The following is a 24806-nucleotide window of genomic DNA, read 5'->3' on the forward strand; positions in this document are numbered from 1 at the left end:
GAAATGGTCCTGTCAGTTTATTGATACCTTTCTTCAACATCTGCTACATCAGGAGACCCCAGACTTCATTGGTCCAGCCCTCTGGCCTACGAATTCACCAGACTTAAACCCAGTTGACTACTGGATTTGAGGGCTGATACAGGAACACACCTATCAGACAGCGATAGCTGACGTCAAAGACCTTAAACACTGCCTCATCCCTGGGCTTAGTTGAAGCATTGACAAGTCCATAGATCAATGGCAGCCAAGGCTGAGGACATGTCTTTGTGCAAAGGGAGTGCACTTCAAACATCTGCTTAATTGAAACATTACTTTTTGACTTGACATTTTTCTGCAATATACAGTACACCATAAAACTTTTTTATATGTTTTTATTCTGTTCACAATTCATTTTCACAAGGTAGTGTTCTGGTTTGCTAGGAAATATTTACATTTTACATCAGCTTCATTCAGAACTCGATGCACTGAATTTCATAAGAATCTGCCAAAATCTGTGGAAAATATGACAAAAAAGCCATTGGTGTGGGGTTTTTTTGGTTCATGGTGTACTTAGCCCACTTGTTGGACTGAATATATAGGCTCTATTTCTTTGAGGTCTCTCTCTCTCCATATATCTTTCTCTTGTTTTTGATTATTTTGGCGTGTGTTCCAGATAGCTGCCTTTTCTTATAGTTGTATTATTGTCTATATGTTTTTTATTTTCATACTACATAGAATTTAAGTTCTTTAGTTTTGCTTGTCAACCAGTTTGAATTACACTAGTCAAAATCTCATCCTTTTATGTGGAGAAAAAGCTACAGAAGTTCAAAGGAGAAATTGGGGCTTACCTGCTAATTTGCTTTCCTGTAGTCCCTCTAGACCAGCACAGATGGAGATTTGAGTTTAAAACAAAACTATAAGTGGGCCTGTGCAGTCCCTGAAAGTATATGAATAGCCAAGCAGATTAAAGAATCCCAAATGTGACCAACACTTCCTCATACCACTGTATCCTCTACCCCTCCTCTGGGTCAAGGTTTCTTTGCTGCTGCTGCCTAGAATGGGAAATCACCACACACAATCTGGACAACCTAGATTATGCTGGTCCCTGAACATTTTTTTTTCTTTTTTTGAACAGAGTAACGTAAATATAAACACTCCTGGCCTTGGAAATATGTAAGCACAAAGGAACCAACCCCTCACAGCCTAAAAATGAAATCTTAACAAATATAGAATAGACCGATAGGCAAAGGGTGGGCCCTGTGCCGGTCTAGAGGAACTAAAGGAAAGCAAATTAGCAGGTAAGCCCTAATTTCTAATTCCATAGTATCCCTCTAGACCTGCAGATCGGAAGTACCAAAGCAGTGACCATCATCAAGGGCAGGGCCATCAAAGTCCCGCTTGCAAGACTTTTGCTCCAAATACTTCATCCTGACGGATGTGGACTTCCATCCTGTAATACTAAACAAAGGAATGGAATGAAGACCAAACTACCACCTTACAGATCTACTGAGGTGAAACTAAGGAGTGCTCCACCCACGAAGCTGCCTGAGCCCTTCAACAACAGTGAAACCTGCTTACCCTTGAGCAAATAGGCTGATGCCATAATTTGTCTCCTTAATCCACCGTGCATTTCTAGCCTTGGAAGCAGCCTTGCTTGTCCTGGAACCACCAGTCAACACAAAAGAGATCAGAATACTGAGTCATTTGCAAATACTACCGTAAAATCCTCTGGTCATCTAAATAATGCAAACGCTTCTGCTCCTCTGACCAAGCACGATTGCATAAAACTGGAAGAGAAATTGTTTGGTTTACATGAAACACCGACTCCACATTTAGAAGGAAGGAACTATCTGGAGCTGCACGTTGTCCTGAAAAAAAGAATGAGAGGTCTCTGCATGACAGACCATGCAACAAAATACAAGTCCACTAGAAATACTGTTTTCAAAGTCAGATCTTTCAGCGCACAACTGGATAAGGGCTCAAAAAGAGCAGACACCAGTTCTGACAAGACAGATTGAGATCCTGAGGAGGAATGGAGGGACTGTCTGGAGCTACGAATAAGACACACACTACAAAAGAACCACACCACATCTGGATGTGTCACCAGAGAACAACCTTTAAGGAATCCCAGAAAACAGGCCAATGCTGCCACTTGCACCTTCTTCAAGAAAAAATCATTCTGATTCGATCCAAAATCGCTAATAACTTACCTAGTATCACTAATCTATTCAGCCCTCCTGAAAATGAGGTTATTACAGCCGCGAATCAAACACATCGTGCTACTCTATCTAATTTTATCCCTCCATCATTAAAAGCCATTGAAAATAACTTACATTGTATGAATACTAAAGGCTCTATCCTAGATCCTATTCCTCCACTTTTCCTGAAACGACACTTTACAGTTTTCGGATCATACATTCTTCAAATAATCCACACTTGTTTATCTACAGCCAATGTTCCACCAGACTGGAAACACTCTATCATTAACCCAATCATCAAAGACCCAAAAAATAATCTCGATAAATGTTCTAACTATCGACCAATAGCAAATCTTCCATTTCTATGTAAATTAACTGAAAAAACTGTTTTTCAACAATTGACAGACTTCGTTGACAAAACACATGTACTCCACCCCAATCAAACTGGTTTCCGTACCAACCATTCTACAGAGTACTCATTACTTGGTCTCACTACATCCATAAATTATTATTTAGATCACCATAAATCCGTTCTCCTAATCTCCTTGGATCTTGCTGCAGCTTTCGATACCATCGACCATTATCTTTTATTACAACGTCTTGAATCCATAGGCGTAGTTGATCATGCCCTGGAATGGTTCCGCTCCTATTTCTCCGATAGAACCTACACAGTACAGTTCAACACAACAAAATCAAATCCTTACCACTCTAACTTTGGAATCCCACAAGGTTCTATTTTATCGCCTTTATTATTTAATATCTACTTGGCTCCTCTTCTGACTCTTTGTCAATCAATAGGGTTTACAGTATACGCTTATGCCGACGATCTACAAATTCTACACCCCATTGACCCAACCAATCATTCTGAGATTCAGGCAATTAATCAAAAATTAAGTAAAATTCATGACTGGCTAAACATCAATAAATTATCACTGAGCATCTCAAAAACTAATACCCTCCTTTTCCCAGGAAAAGAGGGAGCTCAACTAATTTCTCCAGTCATTATTGATAACATTCCACTATCATCAGTCACAACTATAAAAATTTTAGGTGTTCTCATAGACAATAAATTAACATTTCGACCTCAAATAAGCGCCTTAGTTAAAAATTGTTTTTATAAACTGAGAATGATCCGATCATTAGCCCCTCTTCTCGACATTAGTTCTCTCAATATTCTGATACATTCACTCGTTATATCGAAATTAGATTACTGTAACTCACTTTTAAAAGGAATATATCATAAAGACTTAAAACGTTTGCAGTTGATTCAAAATACTGCTATTAAGATAATTTCAGGAGCAAAGAAGTATGATCATGTAACCCCTCTCCTTCAAAATGCCCATTGGTTGCCAGTCTCACAACGAGTAACATATAAAATTGCCCTTTTAACATTCGGAACTCTGCAGTCAAATGCCCCAGCCTTCATAGACAGATTACTGATTCCATACGACCCACCAAGATCTCAATTTAACCTCAACATTCCTTCCCTAAAAAATATTGGCACACGCCGTACCTCAATTTTTTCAGTTACAGCCCCTACAATCTGGAACACTCTTCCACTATATTTAAAAGTGGAAAAAAACTTTAAAAAATTTAAAAGCAACTTAAAATGTTTCCTTTTTAACGAAGCTTTTAACTGAAAAAAAAAAATAAAATAAAATAAAATAAAAAAAAAAAGAGGCTCATTTTAGAGATTAAATAATTAATATTTGTTTTTATTTCATACCCATCTCCCTAATTCCTTTTGTGTTTACCTTAAATGTTTCTTAATTTTACTTTATCAATTGTATTTCTTACCCCCTTTACCAATCGTGTCTATTGCATGCCTGCCTATAATTACCTAATACGTTCTGCCGTCAGTCATGTCGATTATAGAAAGTTTGTATTAAATGTTTTATTTACTTTTTACTGTAAAATTATTTTTATTCTGTACAACGCTTTGAAGAAACGAAAAAGCGTTTAATCAAAAATTGAATAAACTATAAACTATAAACTTCAGTGAAGATCAGGCCAATCCCTTATCTAAAAGCCTGTAAGCAGTCAAGAATGTACAGTAGCTTTAAGTAGTAGAATGTTTCATTCATCACACTATGCCTCAAAAATACACCAAACTTGCACATAAGCAAGGGACGTAGACTGCTTCTTAGCATGCAAACGAGTAGCAATGGCTTGACTGGAATATCCCCCCCCCCCCCCCTCTCTCAAATGCTCCATCAACAGCCAGGCCATAAACGAGAATTTGAGAATTGAGTCTGATCTTCCATACACATTGGTTCCTGAGTTAGTAGATCTTCCACATCAGGTAGCTGGAGAGGCTCCTTCACCAGGAGCCACATCAGATCTCTGTTCCAGGGTTAACATGGCCAATCTGGAGCTACCACCACCACTGGATCCGGATGCTGCTTGATCCACTGGAGAGGCGTAGTCAGTAGAAGGAAGAAGGTGTTGATGCCCCTGTACAGGTCATTGGTGAGGCCCCACTTGGAGTATTGTGTTCAGTTTTGGAGACCGTATCTGGCGAAAGACGTAAGAAGACTTGAGGCGGTCCAGAGGAGGGCGACGAAAATGATAGGAGGCTTGCGCCAGAAGACATATGAGGAGAGACTGGAAGCCCTGAATATGTATACCCTAGAAGAAAGGAGAGACAGGGGAGATATGATTCAGACGTTCAAATACTTGAAGGGTATTAACGTAGAACAAAATCTTTTCCAGAGAAAGGAAAATGGTAAAACCAGAGGACATAATTTGAGGTTGAGGGGTGGTAGATTCAGGGGCAATGTTAGGAAATTCTACTTTATGGAGAGGGTAGTGGATGCCTGGAATGCGCTCCCGAGAGAGGTGGTGGAGAGTAAAACTGTGACTGAGTTCAAAGAAACGTGGGATGAACACAGAAGATTTAGAATCAGAAAATAATATTAAATATTGAACTAGGCCAGTTAATGGGCAGACTTGCACGGTCTGTGTCTGTGTATGGCCGTTTGGTGGAGGATGGGCAGGGGAGGGCTTCAATGGCTGGGAGGGTGTAGATGGACTGGAGTAAGTCTTAACAGAGATTTCGGCAGTTGGAACCCAAGCACAGTACCGGGTAAAGCTTTGGATTCTTGCCCAGAAATAGCTAAGAAGAAAAAATTAAAAAAAAAAAAAAAAAATTAAATTGAATCAGGTTGGGCAGACTGGATGGACCATTCGGGTCTTTATCTGCCGTCATCTACTATGGATGACTACTGAACAGGAGGCAAGGAGGAAACACACACAGGCTTCTCTGTACAGGCCAAAACTGAATCAGCTCCCCTCTGCTGCTGAAAATTTGAGAGACCTGGACATTCATCAAGGTTGCCATCAAATCCATGATTGGGAGGCCCCACTTGCTGACAATGAGACCAAACACCTTTAGACTTGCCCTTTACTTCCCTGGATCCAGGAGATTCTGCTAAGATAGTCCACTTCCATGTTGTTGATGCTTGCCACATGAGCTGCAGACAGCTCCGCTAGATAACTTTCCACCCAATCCATGAAAAGGACTACTGCTTCAACCATCAAATGGCTCTTCATGCCCCTGATATTCACATGCCCTGGTGTTGTCGGACAACATCATTACCACATTCCTCTGGAGATCACCCTGAAAGCAAGCAACAGCAACTGAATCACTCTGATTTCTAAAACATTGATCAACTTGGCCACTTCTTCAACCAGCCACTGGCCCTGAGCTATGTGGTCTGCACAATGGGCCCCTCCAACCAGAAAGGCTGGCATCTGTCATCACCAAGATCATAGAAGAAGGTGAAGACTCGCTCCCCTTCCCCAAATGACAGTCCGCCAGCGAAAGACTGGCCTCCAAAGCATGTGTTAGAGCCACCTGAAGAGATCTTGTATGAGCCCTAGTCCACTGTACTACCTCCAGGGTCGCAGCCATGGATCCTAGCACCTGCAAAAATACTCCCTAGCCTGAGGATTTTGAGATCTCAATAAAGACTGCACTTGAGTCTGCAGCTTGTGAGCTTTTACCAGCACCTGGAAAATCCTGCCCACTCATATCAAAACACACTCCAAACTATTTCTGAGTCAGCTGTAAATGTCTTTGGGCTAAGATGATTACCCAGCCCAATGACTGCAGCACCTGTTCGTGATTCTGAAGCTCTGACATGATTTCACTTGGAACACCCAGTCATCCAGATAAGGGTGAACTAAGATGCCCTTTTCTGAAGAGCAGTGGCCTTTTCCACACCTTGGAAAAGGTGTGAGGAGCGGTAGCCAGGCCAAAAGGGAGTGCTCAAAATTGATTAAAGCTGTTCCAAAACAGCAAAATAAAGGAACCTTTGATGTGCTGGATGAATCAGAATATGGAAATGGGCCATTGTCAGAAATTCTCCAGATTGCACCACCACATTAACTGACTGCAAAGAGCCTGATTAATTCCCTTCAAAGTATACAATGGGCCAGAAAGAGCCCTCTTTCTTGGCCATAAAAGAAATGGAATAACAACCGAGTCCCCTTTCCTCAAATGGGACCAGTACAATAGCCCACATATGGAGACTCCACAAAAGCGTCTTGACTAGGAGTGAGTGTACTTTAGAGCAGTGGTTCCCAACCCTGTCCTGGAGGACCACCAGCCAGTCGGGTTTTTGGGATAGCCCTAATGAATATGCATGAGAGAGATTTGCATATAATGGAGGTGACAGGCATGCAAATCTGCTCTCTGCATATTCATTAGAGCTATCCCAAAAACCTGGCTGGCTTTTGGTCCTCCAGGACAGGGTTGGGAGCCACTGCTTTAGAGTATATCTGGCTCGAGCAACTTCTAGCATCCACTGATCTGAGGTAATGTGGGTCCACCCCTGATGTGTCTCTTAATCTAGCCCCCACGGGAATTGGAGGTTAGATCCCCAAGCCTTCATTGGGCAGCCAGTCCCGAAGTAGCTGTTGATGAACCAGAATCTTGGCCTCCATAGCAACCCCCCCCCCTCCCCAAAGGACTGAACTCTCTGAAAGAAACAACTACACTACAGACTGCCCCCTTTGCCCAGCCTATACCTGTGAGCCTCACAAAATCTATCTTTCCAGTGGTACCTCTTCCAGAAGATGAGGAACTTCAGTCTTCATGAGCATTCTCACCAGCTTATCCAGTTCATCTCTAAACAGACACTTGCTGAGTTTAGACTTAAGAAGCAGCATCCCCTGACTAGCCCCACAACCATAACAACCATCGTGTTGCCACACTAAGAACCATGGACTTAGAAGAGGCGTGGAGCAGATCATATAGTGCATCCACTAATAAAGAGGAACCCAGCTCCAGTTTAGCTGCCTCCCGATCAACTAGGCTTCAATTATGACTGTCCAAAATTTGATTAGCCCAACGAAGACAGGCTCTAGCTACTAAGCCCACACAATAAATAACAGCTGAAACCTACAACTTCTTGGCCCCAAAGGGATCCAAAAGGGGAGAGGGATCCGGCCACCCAGGTGTGACACTCCGAGTGTGAGAGAGACCCCCAGAAGGCCTCAACCCCAGTCCAGTAGCCAGAAAAATAATACATAGGCAGAGAGGGATTTGGTTTATTTTATTACTTTTTTGAAAACTATGCTAAACAGCCTAGAAGTCAACTCACCTAAATCCTCCTTGGCACAAACTGTTTAGAACTCTACAGACTTAACACTGCTATCTGCTGAGACTGCGAACAGACTGGACACGGGGACTGCACTTATAGGGTTTGGTTTGAAACTTGGTAAGTTCTCAGTCTCTCATCTGCTGGTGGGCATGCATAACCCATTTGTGCCAGTCTAGAGGGACACTATAGAATATATAATTTGTGCAGACTACTTAGGGACTCATGACTTGAAAAATTGATCATTCTCAATATTTTAGATTCACTACTCTAAGCACCTTTTCCTAGAGACAGTCACATGTATTCATGGGTTGAATTTTCTAGGATGTTAGAACAAAGAAGTAAATTTTGTATTTTTGCTTTTCAGAACCTGTCTCGGGAGCAAGCTGATTACTGTGTGTCACACATGAAACCCTACATGGACAGCAAAGGCCGAGAACTGCCCTCTTCCTATGACTACATTGAATTCACACGTTCTCTCTTCGTAAACTGAGTGTTATAAATGAATAATACATTTGCCATTTCTACTCATGCATGTTTCTCTTATTTATCTAGAGTGATTTCAATTCAAATTTTAACTGGTTCACCTCTCAGAAACCAGAATGTAATGCTCATCAATAAAATAGTACTTGAAATGGCAGTAATTTTGAGTCCTCATTTAGCAAAATAATAAGCAACTACCGTATATATCAGATAATATGACTCAGGAGTTCTAAATCCAGTTTTTAGTACATAATAATAATAATAACATTATTTTTCTATACCTCCATAGTCAAACTGACTTCTAGGCGGTTCACATAGAAAGAAGGCTGGACAATCAGCGAAATATACAATGTAATAAGAAGGAAGTTACATAATAATTAGGGAAGCATAGGGAAGGAATACATGAGAGAAAGAAATTACATAATACATTGGGGTTATAAGGGGAAAGAATATCTGAGAGAGGTCATCTGATTAGGCAAGGAATTTGTCAAATATAACCAATTACATTTTCAGGATACCCACAGTGAAAGTACATTCCAAAAATGTACATGCCTACCCATATTGTCTGTAGATCGTTCTTGTGCATATTTATAATGGGTATCCCAAAAACGTGAGTGGCTGTGTACCTGAGGACTGGATTGAGAACCACTATTGTACATAGTAGCCTGTGGAGTTATACTATAGCAACCACTCATATTGTCCTAGGCATTTTCCCCCGTATTTTTATACATTCTTCCCCCAAATAAGCCATTGAAATGTTACATATGTAATGACCAGAATTTCTCATCTAAGCAACATCCTCAGCAGTGGTCAAATTTTCAACTAATCATGAAATTACTACCACCTTTCATAAACCACATAAGTGCCTGTCAGCATGTGGCCTATGACCTAGGAAGCAGAACTAATGATCAGTTTTCACAATGGGGGAAAAAGATGATTAATGGAGTGGCCTAGGTTGGGACTAGAACCAGTGCCATTTAACACATGAAAATTTTATCTGGCAAAGGAAACATGAGCAAAAGCAAAAAATGTATTCAAAATTGTTTGAAACAAATTATGAAGAGCTGCAGGAAGCCTTTACAAGACTGTTTGATGTTAGATGAAATTTGTTTAAATGTTTTTATTGATGATAAATACAATATAAAATATGGTCATCCATATAATATAAATCAACAGAAAACAGAATCGAAACTGACCAAGTAGCAGAGGATTATCATCAGTTTTTAAACAAAATTGACGAGTAGATCGCAGCCATCCCCAATCCCAACTACAAAATAAGTGCAGTCATATCTGTATCAGGGCCCTGGGCTCTTATGGGCCCCGATGAACAGTATAGAACCCTTTTTTTTTTTTTTTTTTTTTTTTAAGAAAATCTTGTTTATGGAGAACACAGAGATAAGCAACAGCTACATACAACAATGCAATAAACAAAGTCATACAAAGCTTTGAGTCTTCCATTGTGGTAGACAGCATCCACAACTAAATTCCAAAACTCCATCCCCCCCCACTGATTGACAAAAATAGTGAAAGTGCACCCAACAAAGAGAAACAATCACACAAAACTCTCAATATTCGCTTTAAAATCCTATCTCTCCCTTACACCCCTCACCCCTACAAGAAGGAGCAGGTTAGATTCCACTTCATCACCGATCAGTTTCTACTAAGACTAACACCTACAACTGTTATGAGCATGTTATCAACTATCAAGTTTCAAGTTTATTTAAATTTTGTTATCCCGCCTTTTCAAAGTTGCTAATATTCATAATACATTTGTGTAGGGTAAAGACAATTAAGATAGAATAATAAAATAACATCAAAGTTTATAAAACAACAACCCAAAAACAGCAACAACAACAAAACTAAACTTTAAAACAGACGACTATACTGGCACAATAAGGAGAGGGAAGAACTACAATAATTTAAAAGGAAAAACCAAAAATGGGGAAAACAAAAGATAGGGTGGACACTGCAGTATTTTTCATGAGCAGAAAGGCTGGTCAGAAGAAAATTCTACTACAGGTACTCGTCGACTTAATGACCGCAATTGGTTCCGACTGACGGTCATAAGTTGATCGGGACGTAAGTCGGCCTATGTTAAATTAAGGCAAGAATATTAGACTGGATAATGATATTTTATTACTGCTGCATAGCAAAACTTGGGAGTGTGGGAGACTGGCACTGCTAACAGCTGGCAGGGGAAACTGTTGAAACGCATCATAAAGTAGAACAGTCATAACTTGCATAGGTCGTAAATCGACGAGTATCTGTATTTAGTTAAAAGAGAACATCCTTAAAGGGACGTTTGCACTGCAAAAGCATCTTCAAAAGCATAATTTTTAAGCTGGATTTAAATTTGTCTAATGAATTAATTTCTCGAATATAAGCTGGTGCCGAGTTCCATAATGTGGGTACAGTAACAGAAAAAATGCAATTTCTCACAGTATTAATAACCCTTAATGATGGGATTACGAGTAAGTTCTGGTAAGATGAAAGGAGTGTACGTTGGGTGGAATGGGGTATGAGAAGTCTATTAATAAATTCTGGTTGCCTGGTTTGTCTAGTTTTAAATGTCAACAATATTATTTTATAAGTGATACGATGTGAGATTAGGAGCCAATGGGATTTAATCAGTAAAGGTGTTATGTGATCAAATTTTTTTTGCATTATAGATTATTTTAATGGCTGTATTCTGGATTAACTGTAAGCGTCTGACTTCTTTTTTTATAATTCCATTGTAAAGAGTGTTGCCGTAGTCCAGACAGATGACTAGTGAGTGAATAAGGACGTTGAGAGATGCTTGATCTTGAGACTTAGCAAGTGAACGTATCATTTGTAGATGGAAAAAGCATTTTTGTACCACTGAACTGATTTGATCATGCAACGAAAGTGTATCATCTAGGATAATTCCCAGAAGTTTAATAGTTCTTACAGATTGGATGTGTGTGGATCTAAATTCTAAAGGTGAAAGCAGTGCTTGACCCTTTTTGAGTGGGAAGACCATGGATTTTAATTTTTTTTATATTAAGTGAAAGCATGTTAGAATTAAGCCACCTACTTATTTTTTTCCAACTTTTGATTGATAGCTGATATGTCTGGGGTTATTCAAATCGATTGGATGTGTTAGCTGTATATCATCAGCATAAGCGAATACAGTAAAGTCAATCGATTGTCCAAGAATAATCAGAGGAGCTAGGAAGATATTAAAGAGTAGGGGAGATAAAATGAACCCTTGGGGAATACCAAAATGATTATGAAACCTGTCTAAAGAAGAGCCATTGAATGAAACTGTAGATGAGCAATCTTTGAAGTATGAAATAAACCAATCCAGCACTTGTTCCGTTATACCTATTTCTTGTCACTTACAGGTCAAGGACCTGGGGAGCCACCGTGGGAGCGGACTGCTGGGCGTGATGAACCCATGGTCTGACTTAGCAGAGGCGATACTTATGTTCTTATAAAAGGTTGCTAAGCAGTCTATGATAAGGGCTGCCTCTCTGGTCCTCCCATCCCTCCCCCTCCTTGTCACCGAGATGAGTACACTCCATTGTCCCAGCTTATAAATTCAAAGTATTCAAGACAAAGCTGCATGCCCTGGCTGACAGTTGTTGAATACAGGGGTTCCCAGGTTATCCAGAAGCGACGTTGTTGATAAGTGGACGTTGCCTGCGCCTCCAGAAGCATGAGAGCATGATACGCTGCCCTCCACCAAAAGGAAGGTAGGGCTTCCTCCAGCTAACTCTGCAGTATATGGCTACTTGGTTGTCCGTGCAGATGAGCACTACAGTACTTGATTGAGATGATCCTGTATGTGCACAAAGCATTGTGAATTGCTTGAAGCTCAAGGAGATTGATATGGAAAGCTCTTTCAGAAGGGGACCAGGTGCCTTGGGTATGGAGACCATCAAGATGGGATCCCCGTCCAAGCATGGAAGCATCAGTTGTTAATACCTTTTGATGATGTGCTTGGAATAGAAGACCCCTGGAGAGATTGGTCAGTGCTGACTTCCACTAAAGAGACTGATGTTATGAGGTTATGTTATGAGGTTATGAGGATGAGGTTGTTATGAGGATGTTATGAGGATGAGGTTGTTATGAGGTTGTTATGAGGATGTTATGAGGTTATGTTATGAGGTTACTCTGATCTGTTGGGATAGTATACCAGTGGCTTCAGACCAATGGGTTGAAAAGTGCCCATTGTAGCTCTCTGAGATATAAATGAGCAAAAAGAGTTATATGTACTATAGAAGTCTTGTGCGAGGAGTCACATTTGATGTGCTGTCATGCAACGTCAAAAGACTGTCTGACATTTGAAGTAGAGTATTGATTCTTTGTGGAGACAGAAAGGCACGAGTTTGGGTCATGTCCAGGGGGCCACAATGAACTCTAAAGTTTGAGTGGGTTCTAGGTGCAATTTCTCATAGTTGACTACAAACCCTAGGAGTTAGAGTAGACAAACAGTTAAATTCATGGACAGATGAGCTTCTTAGGGTGTTGAAATCAGTCATCTAAGTAAGGGAACACGTGAAAACTGTGTGAGAAGAGGATTGCAGCCATTATGTTTATTAAGATTTGATATACTGCTCCAGCATTTTACTGAGCTAAGTGGTTTACAATGTAACAATTGAATAATGAAAGGAACTCCATTGAACTTGTTCAGATAGGAAAGATAGAGATAGAGACAAGATATTACTACTAAGCATTTTGTAATGCTCTGGGTGCTGATGCAAGTCCAAATGGAAGCATCTGGTATTGAAAGTAGTGTGTTCAAACTTGAAAGTGAAGATATGTTCTGCGGTCTGGGAGGATGGGAATAAGTGTATAGGCTTCTTTGAGATCTAGAGAGCAGAGTCAGTTGTTTTTTTCCAACAGTGGTAATAAGGTTCCCAGAGAGACCATGTGAAATTTCTCAAGTATTTGTTGATAACTTGGAGGTCTACAATTGTACAGAGGCCTCCAGTCTTTTTCAGTATGAGGAAATAATTTTGAGTAGAACCCTTGACTCCTCTCCTGCAGAGGTACTTCTTCTATGGTATTGAGCTGGAGGAGGACTGAGAGCTCTTGGCAAAAGAGGGTCTTCTGATGAGATTTGAAAGAGGACTCTCTTGGAAAATGGTTTGGAGGTATCTTCAGAAAATAAAGTGCATAGCCCTGACTCACCACTTGAAGGACCCAGTTTCTGATGTTATCAGGGATCACTGATGAGAATAGTGAGTGAGCTGACCTCCTGTGGGAAGAGTCTGAGGCAGAGGTTGAGAAATTCTGACAATGCTCTCAAAAAGACTTGTTTGGATTGAAGCTATGACTGAGTCTTCTACAGCCTAGATTGCCTTTGATTTGAAGAGCTAGTAGATGTGAAAGGCTGGTTATACTTCTGCTTGGTATAATAAGTGAAATGTCTAGAGCAGTGGTCTCAAACTCAAACCCTTTGCAGGGCCACATTTTGGATTTGTAGGTACTTGAAGGGCCTCAGAAAAAATAGTTAATGTCTTATTAAAGAAATGACAATTTTGCATGAGGTAAAACTCTTTATATTTTATAAATCTTTCCTTTTGGCTATGTCTTAATAATAATATTGTCATTTATAGCTAAAGAGACATATGATCAAGAAACGGTTTTATTTTACTTTTGTGATTATGATAATCACAAAAGTACCTGGCGGGCCGCATGTGGCCACCGGGCCGCAAGTTTGAGACCACTGGTCTAGAGGCTGTACTGCTCCTTGGAGCTTGGGACTGGGTTGACTTGGAGGAAGACAAAGTGGTCATGCAATCAGTATGTCTCTTGATCTTTTGAGTTGCTTCCTCTATACAGTCGTCAAAAAGATAATCTATACAGAGTATGTTGGAGAATCAATCTTGTACATTGGCATCTAGATCTGAAATTCTTAGCCATGCTTGTCTACACTTGGCAATAGAGACTGTCGAGGTATGAGAGACTGTCCAAAGCATCAAAGGTGGAATGTACCATGTACTTTCTAGTCTTCAGGAGATCATTGGTCAGATGTTGGTAGTCATTGAGGTGTGCTGGTGGTATGTATTGATCAAAAGATGAGTTTCTGGATGAGTGATTTTATATAAAAAGTCATGTAGAAACTGTAGTTTAGTAGTCTGCCAGCATGGAGCCTTGGAACACTCTGCATCCAAATGTATCTAGTGTTCTGCTCTCCCTGCCAGGTGGAGTACTTGCATAAGTTCTGAAACTATTAGCTTGCTTCAAGGCAGATTGCACAACCAAGGACTGGTGGTGTAACTATGGTTTGTCAAAACCTTTCACGATTGGATTCTGTAGAGAGTATCCAATTTTCCTAGAGTCATTCGAACAGAAAATAGAGATTCCCTGTTTTTGAATAAAGCTTCCTTTATAAGATTTTGGACTATAATATTGATTAAGTAACAAAAATTTATTTTGTAGTTTGTTTTATTCATTGTATCTTTTTCAATAATCTGCACAAAGTGTTCTTGATAATATTGTTTAAACTTAAACTAAATAAAAAAAATAATGATTGTGCAGAGGAACCTTTACATAGTCCTTAGGCCACCCTTTGTAGGCAAGAGCATCTATGAGCTCTGCTCAAGGCTCTGACACAGATTAGAGAGTTGCGTAGGGACAGAAATCCCACCCGTCTCCGCAAGGAATCCCTCCATCCCCCCTAAAAATTACCTGTCCCCCCATAAAGAGCAGCAATTACTTCAGAAAGTTTTTTAAGTCTTAGTATATTTAAACCAACAATAAAATACAATCATTTTTTTAACACCCCCTCCTTTTTTTTAATACCTCCCTCTATAAAAAAATATTTTTCATAATAATCCATGTACTGCACCGATTCCAATGGGTAGAATCAGAGATTACAAATCACACTGCTTGGGGATGTAAGTGCTAAACCAGACCTGGCTATAAAGCCTCCAGCCTTAAGCTGGATAACTTGGCATCTCTATTACAACTTTCTTTTCCTTCCCTTCCCCCTCAGCAGGCTCACAGTTACTACCTTAATCTTGTCAACCAAAGAAGTTGATCCACTCCTGGTTTTTCCCATGGCATCAATTATACCGCTCTGATTTTACCATGTACGCCAGGGAGGCAAAACCAGGTCTTTCTAAGCGCCTGACTCCTGCCGAGCACCTTCACCACTTTGCCCGGTAAAGGACCTATTTTACCCCATTACAAGCTGCTATGGGGGGGAGAAGACAGTCTGAGATTAATGTGAAAACCGCCACCCTCCAGTAATGGAAGCAGCATTCCAACCCTTCCCCTGCACAGGACTCACCTGGCTGAGTACGCCAGGCTGTGAAGAGACATAGAAGCAAGAAGCATTCCAGTCTGGAGCTCATCACATAGGCAGTAGGCTCAGCACAGGCACACATTGGTTCAGCTGCAGCACAATGGGCCAATCACAAATGACCTTACAACTCTGAGTTCATTTGTGATTGGCCCATTGTGCTGCAGCTGAACCAATGTGTGCCCTTGCTAAGCTTACTGCCTACATGATGAGCTCCATCATGCCTAAGTGACATGCTGCTGATTCGTCGGGACTCGGATGGAACTCAGCGCAGTGCTGGACTGGAAATAAGGTAGGTCTCGAGTCGGGAAGTTAGGAACCCCCAGTTCCATCCCTGTGGGCCTTGGAGGGGTCCCCTTGGGAGTCCTGTTGACCGAGGGAGGATCCCCGCAGGACCCAAGGGATTCCCAATCGCTGCCTGGCTGGCCTGGAACATCCTCTCCAACGTCAGAATTGATGTCGGGAAGAAGGCTTCAGATCAGCGATTAGCAGCAGCAGGGAGGTAAGGACAGCAGCAGCGGACCGGGGGGGTTTTAAATCGGGCCTGGAGGGAGGGTTTTTTTTTGTTGCGTGGCAGGGAGGTAGGTAGGCAGGCAGGCTGGCTCCGGGGGTGGGGGGGGGGGACAAAGTCTGGAAGGCAGTGAGGGGGACATAGGAAGGAGGCACTGGGGGCACTAAGGACATGGGAAGGAGGCACTAAGGGCATAGGAAGGAAGGAGGGAGAGAATAGAACGTGACAATTGGGCCTGAGTGCTGAAAGAAAGGATATACAGTCAGAAGGAAATGCAACCAGAGACTCATGAAATCACCAGACAGCAAAGGTAGTAAAAATGATTTTATTTTCAATTTAGTGATCAAAATGTGTCAGTTTTGAGAATTTATATCTGCTGTCTATATTTTGCACTATGTTTGTCTATTTTTCTATAGTTACTAAGATGACATTGCATATTTTAAAGTCATCTTTGAAAAAACCCCGAAACTCGTAAATGATAATTAATGTTTTCTCTGCGTACAGTGTGCTTTGTTTTAAATTTATGGTTACCATTATGGGTTAATAAGATATTGTGTGTACATGAAAAATAAATGGAAGAAATTGGGGGCAGTGTTGGGGCGGGGCGAGACTGAAAATTAATAGATGTTGACACCGACCATAGACATCAACATCGCCATAGGGGTCGACAGGTATAGTGAAACATGTCGATGCCGACCGAAGTCTTGGACATGAAGGAAACACTGCTGTAAAGAAAGCACTGGTACCAATGAATGCAGTGCCAGTACCAGCGCGACCTATCTGATAAGCAGTAGTATTAAAAATGTCAAATCACTCTACCCACAATTACAATCTATCCACTACCCTAATCTATCAATCATGCACATCATCAATCCACAAGAAGACATAATAAATCACATTAATGTTATCTCAAATAAAAAATGACATCAACGAACCTTTAAAAAAAGAATAAGGGAAGTAAAACCCATCAGAACCACTACCTCTACCAAACCCATCACATCCACATCTATTCCCTGTGCATATCTTAATACTAGATCTGTCAGGAATAAGGCTTTCCTAATTAAATATTGGATCATTAGCAAGCAAATAGCCTGCCTCTTTCTAACCAAAACATGGCTATTGTCTGAAGATGATCCAATAATTGATCTCCTACCAGACAATTTTAAAATCCTCATGCTAAACCGCGAGGGAAAAAAAAGGAGGAGGATTAGCAATTATTCTTAAAGAAGGATTTGATTTCGAACTACTGAATTCAAAAGCGACCAACCAACTAGAAATTCTAGCCTGTAAAATCAGTAACCATCAACTAGAAGAATCCCTATCTTGCATTTTATTCTATGCCCCACCAAAAAGCTGGCCAAAAGCCAAAGAGGACTTCTGTGAATTTGTCCTACATAATTCAATAGGCCCTTCCTACAACATCATCGCAGGAGATATAAACATACACCTAGATGAAGAGGACAATACAGACACGAAAGAACTTAAAAACTTTCTATCCTTACTTAACTACAATCTTCCACTACCCACACAAACACATGAAAAAGGCCATCATTTAGACATGGTGGCCATGTCCACAAAGGAAATCCCAAACCCTGTCATATCTCTACATGAAGGAACCTGGTGTCATGACATCTGATCTGACCATTTTACTTACTATTTCAAACTAATCTGGTCCCATCAAAAATCTAAAACACGTCCAATGATAAAAAGAGAACATCACACAAGAAGTTACATCGATCCAGAAGAATATTGGCCACAATATGAATTGCAAGCGGAGATAGATGAAGGAGTCGATTTCTGGGATCACTGGACAACAACCAGTACATCCATTCTAGATAAAATTGCCCCTAAACGTAAGAGCACAAGTAGTGCAAATAAATATAACAAATGGTTTGACACCGAACTTCTAAAAATGAAACAACTAACTAGACGGCTGGAAAGAATCTGAAACAAAACAGGAGAATTGGCAGACTGTAACAAATGGAGAGCCAACATAAAAAGCTACAAACAACTGATAAAAGATAAACGCAAAGCATTCTACTCTTGCAATGGTTCACAAAAAATCAACACAAAAGAGCTGTTCAACTTGATCACGAACTTATTTGACACCACTTGCTACACTAGCCACACACAACATCAAGTCACCCTCTGCAAATGATTTAGCATTGCATTTCGATTTAAAAATTAAAAACCTAAGAAACAATTCCCCAACAAATGTCCACAATGATCTTCAAATAGCTAACATGCAAGGAAACGAAATACCAGCAGATATGATCTGGAGCTCCTTTCATGATCCAGAATGGAATGATTTTACCAAACTATATAACAAATACTCTAAATCATATTGTGCTTTGGACTCATGCCCCCCGGAAATTATGAAAGCAGCGCCTTTAGAATTTAAACTATCATTGCTACACTACCTAGCCCATAACCTAAAAAAATGGGAATTTCCTCATCAGCAACGGTCACATAATAATAACCCCAATCCTGAAAAATAATAAAGAATCATCAGCCCTAATAACCAACTACAGACTGGTAGCATCCATCCCATTCATAGTAAAAATCATGAAGGGTTTGGTACAAACCCAATTGATGGATTATCTTAATCAGTTCTCTCTCCTACACGAAACCCAATCCGGTTTCAGACCTTTATTCAGCACAGAAACTGTAATTGCGGCTATCTTAGATAATTTGCGTCTATTGTTTAGCAAGGGCCTAAATGCCCTGATAATGCAATTTGATATGAGCTCCGCCTTTGATCTGGTAGACCATGGGAAAATGCTGCAATGCCTAGATGCCATTGGTATCAGAGATGAGGTGCTGAACTAGTTTCGTGGCTTCCTTATGTCCCGTACTTATCAGGTACGTTTCAACTATGACCTCTCCGCTACCTGGAGCAATCCATCCGGCGTCCCGCAAGGATCACCACTATCCCCATTGCTTTTTAATGTCTACATGTCCTCACTAGGTGTGAAACTATCCCAGCTGGGGATAAAATTATTCAGTTACGCAGACGACTTTACGATTATCATCCCATTTGTTAACTTTATCTCAGAAACTATTCCCAAAGCATCTGAAGCTATAAATCTGATGGAGTAATGGATGAATGACTTCAAGCTCAAACTTAATTCAGAAAAAATGAAATTTTTCATTGCTTCGCCACACCCATGTGACAACACCACTTTGCATCAATAAACTCAGTTACCCTATTCAATCTACCATGAAGATACTGGGCGTAACTCTTGATCAATGCCTAACCATGAAAGACCAGGTAGACTTCTTAATCAGAAAGGGTTTCTTCACTCTCTGGAAACTTAGATCCATCAAATCATATTTTGATATGCAATCATTCAGAATCCTGGTACAATCCCTCATACTAAGCCAACTTGATTACTGCAACATCGCCTATTTAGCAATTTCGCAAAAAAAATATGCGACGCTTACAATTGATGCAAAATGCAGCGGTGAGACTAATCTTCAGTCTAAGGAAATATGATCACGTAACACCCTACTATCGGCAGCTACAATGGAAAGTGGAAAAAGGCATCCTCAGCTCTGCAGAAGAAAAAGTCTGTCTTGTTCCACAAGGTTGCAGCAAGTGGGAAGGCATGCTCATGTGCAGGCCAAAAGATTTGTGCAGAGAATGTGAGAGAGAGCATCTCGACTGAGGACTCCAGTGGAAGATGTCATCTAGGTATGAGGAGATATTATCTTACTTGTCCCTGGAGAAAGTAAATGCTGCATCCCCACTAACCTCTTGACCTACATGTAGGAGATTGAAAACCAGTGGCTGATAGAAGGCTGAACAGAATACTACGTAGAGATGGCACTTGCTGGCAAGATAGCATATACTTATGTGTGGACTGATTTAATGACAAAATTAAACTAAACTAGCATAGTACTTGACAAAACCATTTTATACATATTCAGATTTAAAACGCATCTGTAAGCATACAAGAGACTTTTTTTTAAACATAAAAAACAAACCACAGAACCACCTTTGACTAGTTTTCTGTTTTAGTCTGTCACTTCGCTTGCAAGCTGCTCCAAGTGTCTCATCTCTCGGGGTCCTTCTTCTGTAAATTCAGAGCTCAGCTGCCAGATTTTCACCATGCCACTGGCATCTCCAGCTGCCAGGAGGTGAGTTTGCTTCTTGTTAAACTCAAGACAATACACAGGCCTTTGTTCTGGATTTTGTTGTATGGAAACTGCAGGTAGCTGGGAACTCTTCCCAAGATCAAACAGCAAAACTTCACCTTTAAAAATATGTGGTGTAAATTAAGTCTACAACACAGCAAATGACAGTCATTTAACATTACACAATTGGAGTGAGAACTCCTGGGCTCCAAATTAGACTAGTGTATATATTAGTTTCTTTAAAAATAAAAAAACCCATAATATACAGATACAGTACAGAACCATTTACTCTGAGCTGACTGAATGCTGGGATAATGTACAGACCCCTTACTGGAAACCAAAGCAATTCCTAGATTCCTTCATGAGGCTTGTATCTTATTCCCCTAGATAAACGCTGCTTACCTTCTCCAGATGTTGCTGCAAAGAGTAAGGGTCGAACAGGAGACCAACGTACACTAAAGAGATATTTGTGTGATAACTGCAGTGAGAAAAGGGGCTTAGCCTGTAGCATGGAGTACAAGTGAGTTTGTCCATCTGTGCCTACACTCAAAAACAGGTTCCTGTAAGGAGACAAGAAATAATGGCACTAGACAACTACAGAATATACACTTTTTGTTGTATATATAGAACAGGGAGCATGGTAAACATGCAGCTTTGCCTGATATACTTTGCAGGGAAACAGTTTTCAACTTGGCTGACTCCAAATGCTTAAGCTTGAAGGTGGTTAAAGGAGAAATTAGGTTCTTACCTGCTAATTTTCTTTCTTTTAGTCCCTCCAGACTGGCATAGCAGTTGGAGACACAAACTTTTGGCTGTAGTATAAGTAGGCTGTGCAGTCCCAAGTACAATCAGTCTGACGAATAGCCAAGCATAACTAAAAAATTAATAACTGTGAACTATAACAGCAACTTCCTCCCAGAAGAAGAATAGCAATGAATAGAGAGAAATACTGTTGGATATTGATTAGAATAAGAACCTTCAAAAATGTCCCCACAGCTCGCAAGCTATGCCAGATGAACCAAATGCCATTGTTCCCCTAACAACCCAGACAAAAAGACACCGCAGGAAAAAAAAAGTACTCCACGCAAAACTCCAAATAAAAATGACAGGGTAGGGTCTGTGCCAGTCTGGAAGGACTGAAAGAAAAAAAATTAGCATGTAAGAATCTAATTTCTCCTTCTTTATTGTCCTCCAGACAAGCATAGAAACTGATGGGATGTACCAAAGCAGTACCCATCATGGGTGGGATCCCCGAACGGCCACCACAAGAACACGCTCTGAACACCGCGTCCCAACATGCCTGAACATTCACATGGTAGTGTTGCACAAAAGAATGGAGAGAAGACCAAACCGCAGCTTTACAGATATCCACCGGAGGTACAAGAGAAGACCCAGCCCAAGAATCTACCTAACCCCGAGTGGAATGTGCTTTGAGAAATTCCAGAACAGGCTTCTTTTGAAGAAAGTACGCCAAAGCGATAACCTCCTTGATCACACAATGGTAGCCTTAGAAGCACTGTCCCCCTTATGAGGACCTGCTAAGAGGACAAAAAGACAAACCGATTTCCAGAACTCCTATATCCGTTGAACATAAGAGTGAAGAACCCTACAGACATTCAACTTGTGCAACCTTCTCTGCTCCAAAGAGCTCTCCTGACTACCCAAGAGTAGGAGGACCATGGACTGATTGACATGAAAAGGCGAAACCACCTTCAGCAGAAAAGAGGGAATCGGCCACAGCACGACCCACTCCCTAGAGAACTCCAGGAAAGGAGGCCTACACAAAAAGGCCTGCAGTTAGGAAACGCATCGTGCAGAAGTAATGGCCACCAGGAAGACCACCTTAAGAGTAAGGTCCTTCAATGTGAAGGAGCCAAGAGGCTCAAAAGGAGGGCACATGAGCACAGAAAGAACTAGACTGAGATCCCAGGCTGGAACCAAAAGCCACAGTGGAGGATGAAGCAATATTGCCACCCTCAAAAAACAAATTATATCCAGAGAAGAAGCAAAATGCCAACCATGCGACAAACCATGAAATGTACAAGCTGAACACGGAGGGAGGACCAGACAAGGCCCCTGTCTAGACCATTCTGCAAGAATTCCAAGATGTGAGGCAAAGAAGCGTGAAGGGGAACCACGCCACGCGCGGAACATACTCCTCAAAGAGACACCAAACCCACTCATTAGCCCGAGAGGAGGAAAGTCTCCAAGAACTCAAAAGGATGGAACTCACCTCATCTGAATAAACTTTTTTTTATTTAGGCATTCTCTTTTAAAAGCCAAGGTGTAAAACAAAAGGGAGCCGGATCGAACATTGGAATGGGACCCTGCATCAGAAGCTCAGATGAGAGGGGCAGAGGAAGAAGATCTGACACAAGAAGACAAACAGGATCTGCATACCATGCCTGGGCCAGTCTGGAGCCACCAGGATCACGAAGCTAATGTGATGAGCAATGCGAAGAAGGACTGTGCCCATCATCGGTCATGGGGGAAAAACATATTGGAGGCCGTCTGTTGGCCAAGGCTGCACCAGATCATCCAGCCCCTCGGCCTAGAAATCTCTGCGCCAACTAAAGAACCTTGGTGTTTTGGCATTAACACTCGTGGCCATCAGGTCCATGACCCGCTGGCCCCAAGCCTACATAATCAACTCGAAGGGCACAGGACCAAGACACTACTAGTTGGGATCCAGCACGTGATGTCTGAGGAAGTCCGCCTGGACATTCTCCACTCCTGTTATATGGGAAGCTGAGATGTGCAGAAGATGAATCTTTGCCCAAGCCTTGAGCAGAGAAGACTCCTGCGCTACTAGACGAATCTTGGTTCCGCCCTGATGATTGGCGTAGACCACAGCCATGGCATTGTCCGAGAGAATCTGAACCGATTTGCCTTCAGCAAAGTCTGGAATAGAGAATGACACGGGGAAAAAAATCTGTCCCCGAACCATCATCCCCTTCACCGCCCCGTCCCCGTCAACCCCTTCACCACAGCATCCACCTTTCCTCTCGCCACCTCACTGCCCTTCAGCGGACTGAGAATCTACCACTCTCCCCCTTACCTTCGTGGCGTAAAGAAACTTAAGGGCCTCTTCCCTCCCTCCGGCTAAATCTATCTCCCTCCCTCCCTCTTACCTTAGCAGCACTTTAGAAAATAAACTAATGCCGGTGAAGTCTGCCTGTGCCGCCCTGCAGTCGCGTGTGTGTAGGCGGAAGCTTCTCCTCTGACAATTGTCATTTTATAAACACAAATAAAACAGAGCAAGGGTCAACAAAACCCAGTGTCAGGTCAAAAGCACGCCGGGACAAAGGCGCGCGCAGACAACTGAGCGCAATGCGGAGGCGCGCGCCAAAGAAAATGACTGTTTTAAAGGGCTCCGAAGGGGGGTGTGGGGGGAACCCCCCACTTTACTTTATACAGATCGCACCGCGTTGTGGGGGCGTTATGGGGGGTTGTAACCCCCCACATTTTACTGAAAACTTCACTTTTTCCCTAAAAAACAGGGAAACAGTTAAGTTTCCAGTATAATAAGGGCGGTTACAACCCCACCCTAACAACGCCGCCGCGATCTGTATTAAGTAAAGTGTGGGGGGGTCCCCAACAAAACCCCCCGTCAGAGCCCCTAAAAACACTCTTTTTCTTTGGCACGCACTTCCATCTTGCGCTCAGTTGTCGGCGCGCACCTTTGTCTTCGGCGGTTTTGTCTATGAACCCAAAACCCATCTCCTCTCCCTTTCACAAATATCCCCTTCACTATTGTGAAAACTGAACAAACCAAATTACTACAGAATGCTACATAGAAAAATCAAGCAAACAGAATACTTTAGTCACACATGGCAAGAATAATGTTAGGGGAGTGCAACTAGGGCAACTGCCCCCTGGTCAGAGAGAGAGCCCTAAGCCAGCTGGAAGCTAAAGAAGCACAGCCTGGACTTTGCGGTCTCCAGTTATGTCTAATACCAGCTCTAGCAGGATACATATTTCAAATCTGAAATATTCTAATCACAAAATATAAAATAAATTTTTTATTTCTTTTTGGTGTCTGGTAATTTTATTCTTCAAATCACATTGGTCTCAGGCTTTTTTTTTTAGGTTCCTTCTGTCTTCATCATGGCATGGCTGGCTCCTGAAGGTAAAATAGGCACAAGAAGAGCTGGGGAAAAGATGCCGAGTCTGACACGGGCACAATTTTTTTTACCACAGGAGTAAGACTTTTCACCGCTCCCACGGGGCGGTAAAAGGTCTTGTCCCCATTCCTGCGGTAAACCAGTTGCAAATATCTCCATTCCTGCGGATTTACTGCGGTGACCTGCGGTTTTACGGTCCCCGTGTCATTCTCTAGTCTGGAACACTAGTAACGCCAACCAGATGGCTCTGGTCTCCAGAACACTGATCAACCAGGACACCTCCTCTGGAGACCAGCTGCCCTGAGACACTGAACTCCCTAACCGAGGACACTAGTCACCAGCGGAGCCTGTGATGAACTAACCCATTTGACGAAAATCCCACTTCTTTCAAGCTGCCTGACAAGGAGAAGAGAGGAAAGATCTGGCAAGGGCCAGGAAAACTCCAGAGCATAACCGTCCCGAATCATTTCCAGGACCCCCTAATCCGTTGTTATC

The 24806-nt window shown here is 41.7% G+C and overlaps 2 protein-coding genes across 10 annotated transcripts in view; one reads left to right on the top strand and one right to left on the bottom strand.

The window, feature by feature from the left end:
- The window catches only part of SPTAN1 (spectrin alpha, non-erythrocytic 1), a 160683-nt gene extending 152263 nt beyond the window's left edge, over nt 1-8420 (top strand). For all 8 annotated transcript variants that reach the window (XM_033960196.1, XM_033960194.1, XM_033960195.1 and 5 more), the window contains one exon: nt 8148-8420. In XM_033960196.1, coding sequence (XP_033816087.1) covers nt 8148-8273 — 126 coding nt within the window. In that variant the 3' untranslated portion in view covers nt 8274-8420. The remainder of the gene's footprint in view (nt 1-8147) is intronic.
- Nucleotides 8421-19948: 11528 nt separating this feature from the next.
- WDR34 (WD repeat domain 34) overlaps nt 19949-24806 on the bottom strand; it is a 98538-nt gene continuing 93680 nt past the window's right edge. For both annotated transcript variants that reach the window (XM_033960203.1, XM_033960202.1), the window contains 2 exons: nt 20590-20747; nt 19949-20306 (listed from right to left, as the gene is read on the bottom strand). In XM_033960203.1, coding sequence (XP_033816094.1) covers nt 20068-20306; nt 20590-20747 — 397 coding nt within the window. In that variant the 3' untranslated portion in view covers nt 19949-20067. The remainder of the gene's footprint in view (nt 20307-20589; nt 20748-24806) is intronic.

The sequence above is a fragment of the Geotrypetes seraphini genome, chromosome 10 (genome assembly GCF_902459505.1).
Source record: "Geotrypetes seraphini chromosome 10, aGeoSer1.1, whole genome shotgun sequence".
Classification (NCBI taxonomy): Eukaryota; Metazoa; Chordata; class Amphibia; order Gymnophiona; family Dermophiidae; genus Geotrypetes; species Geotrypetes seraphini.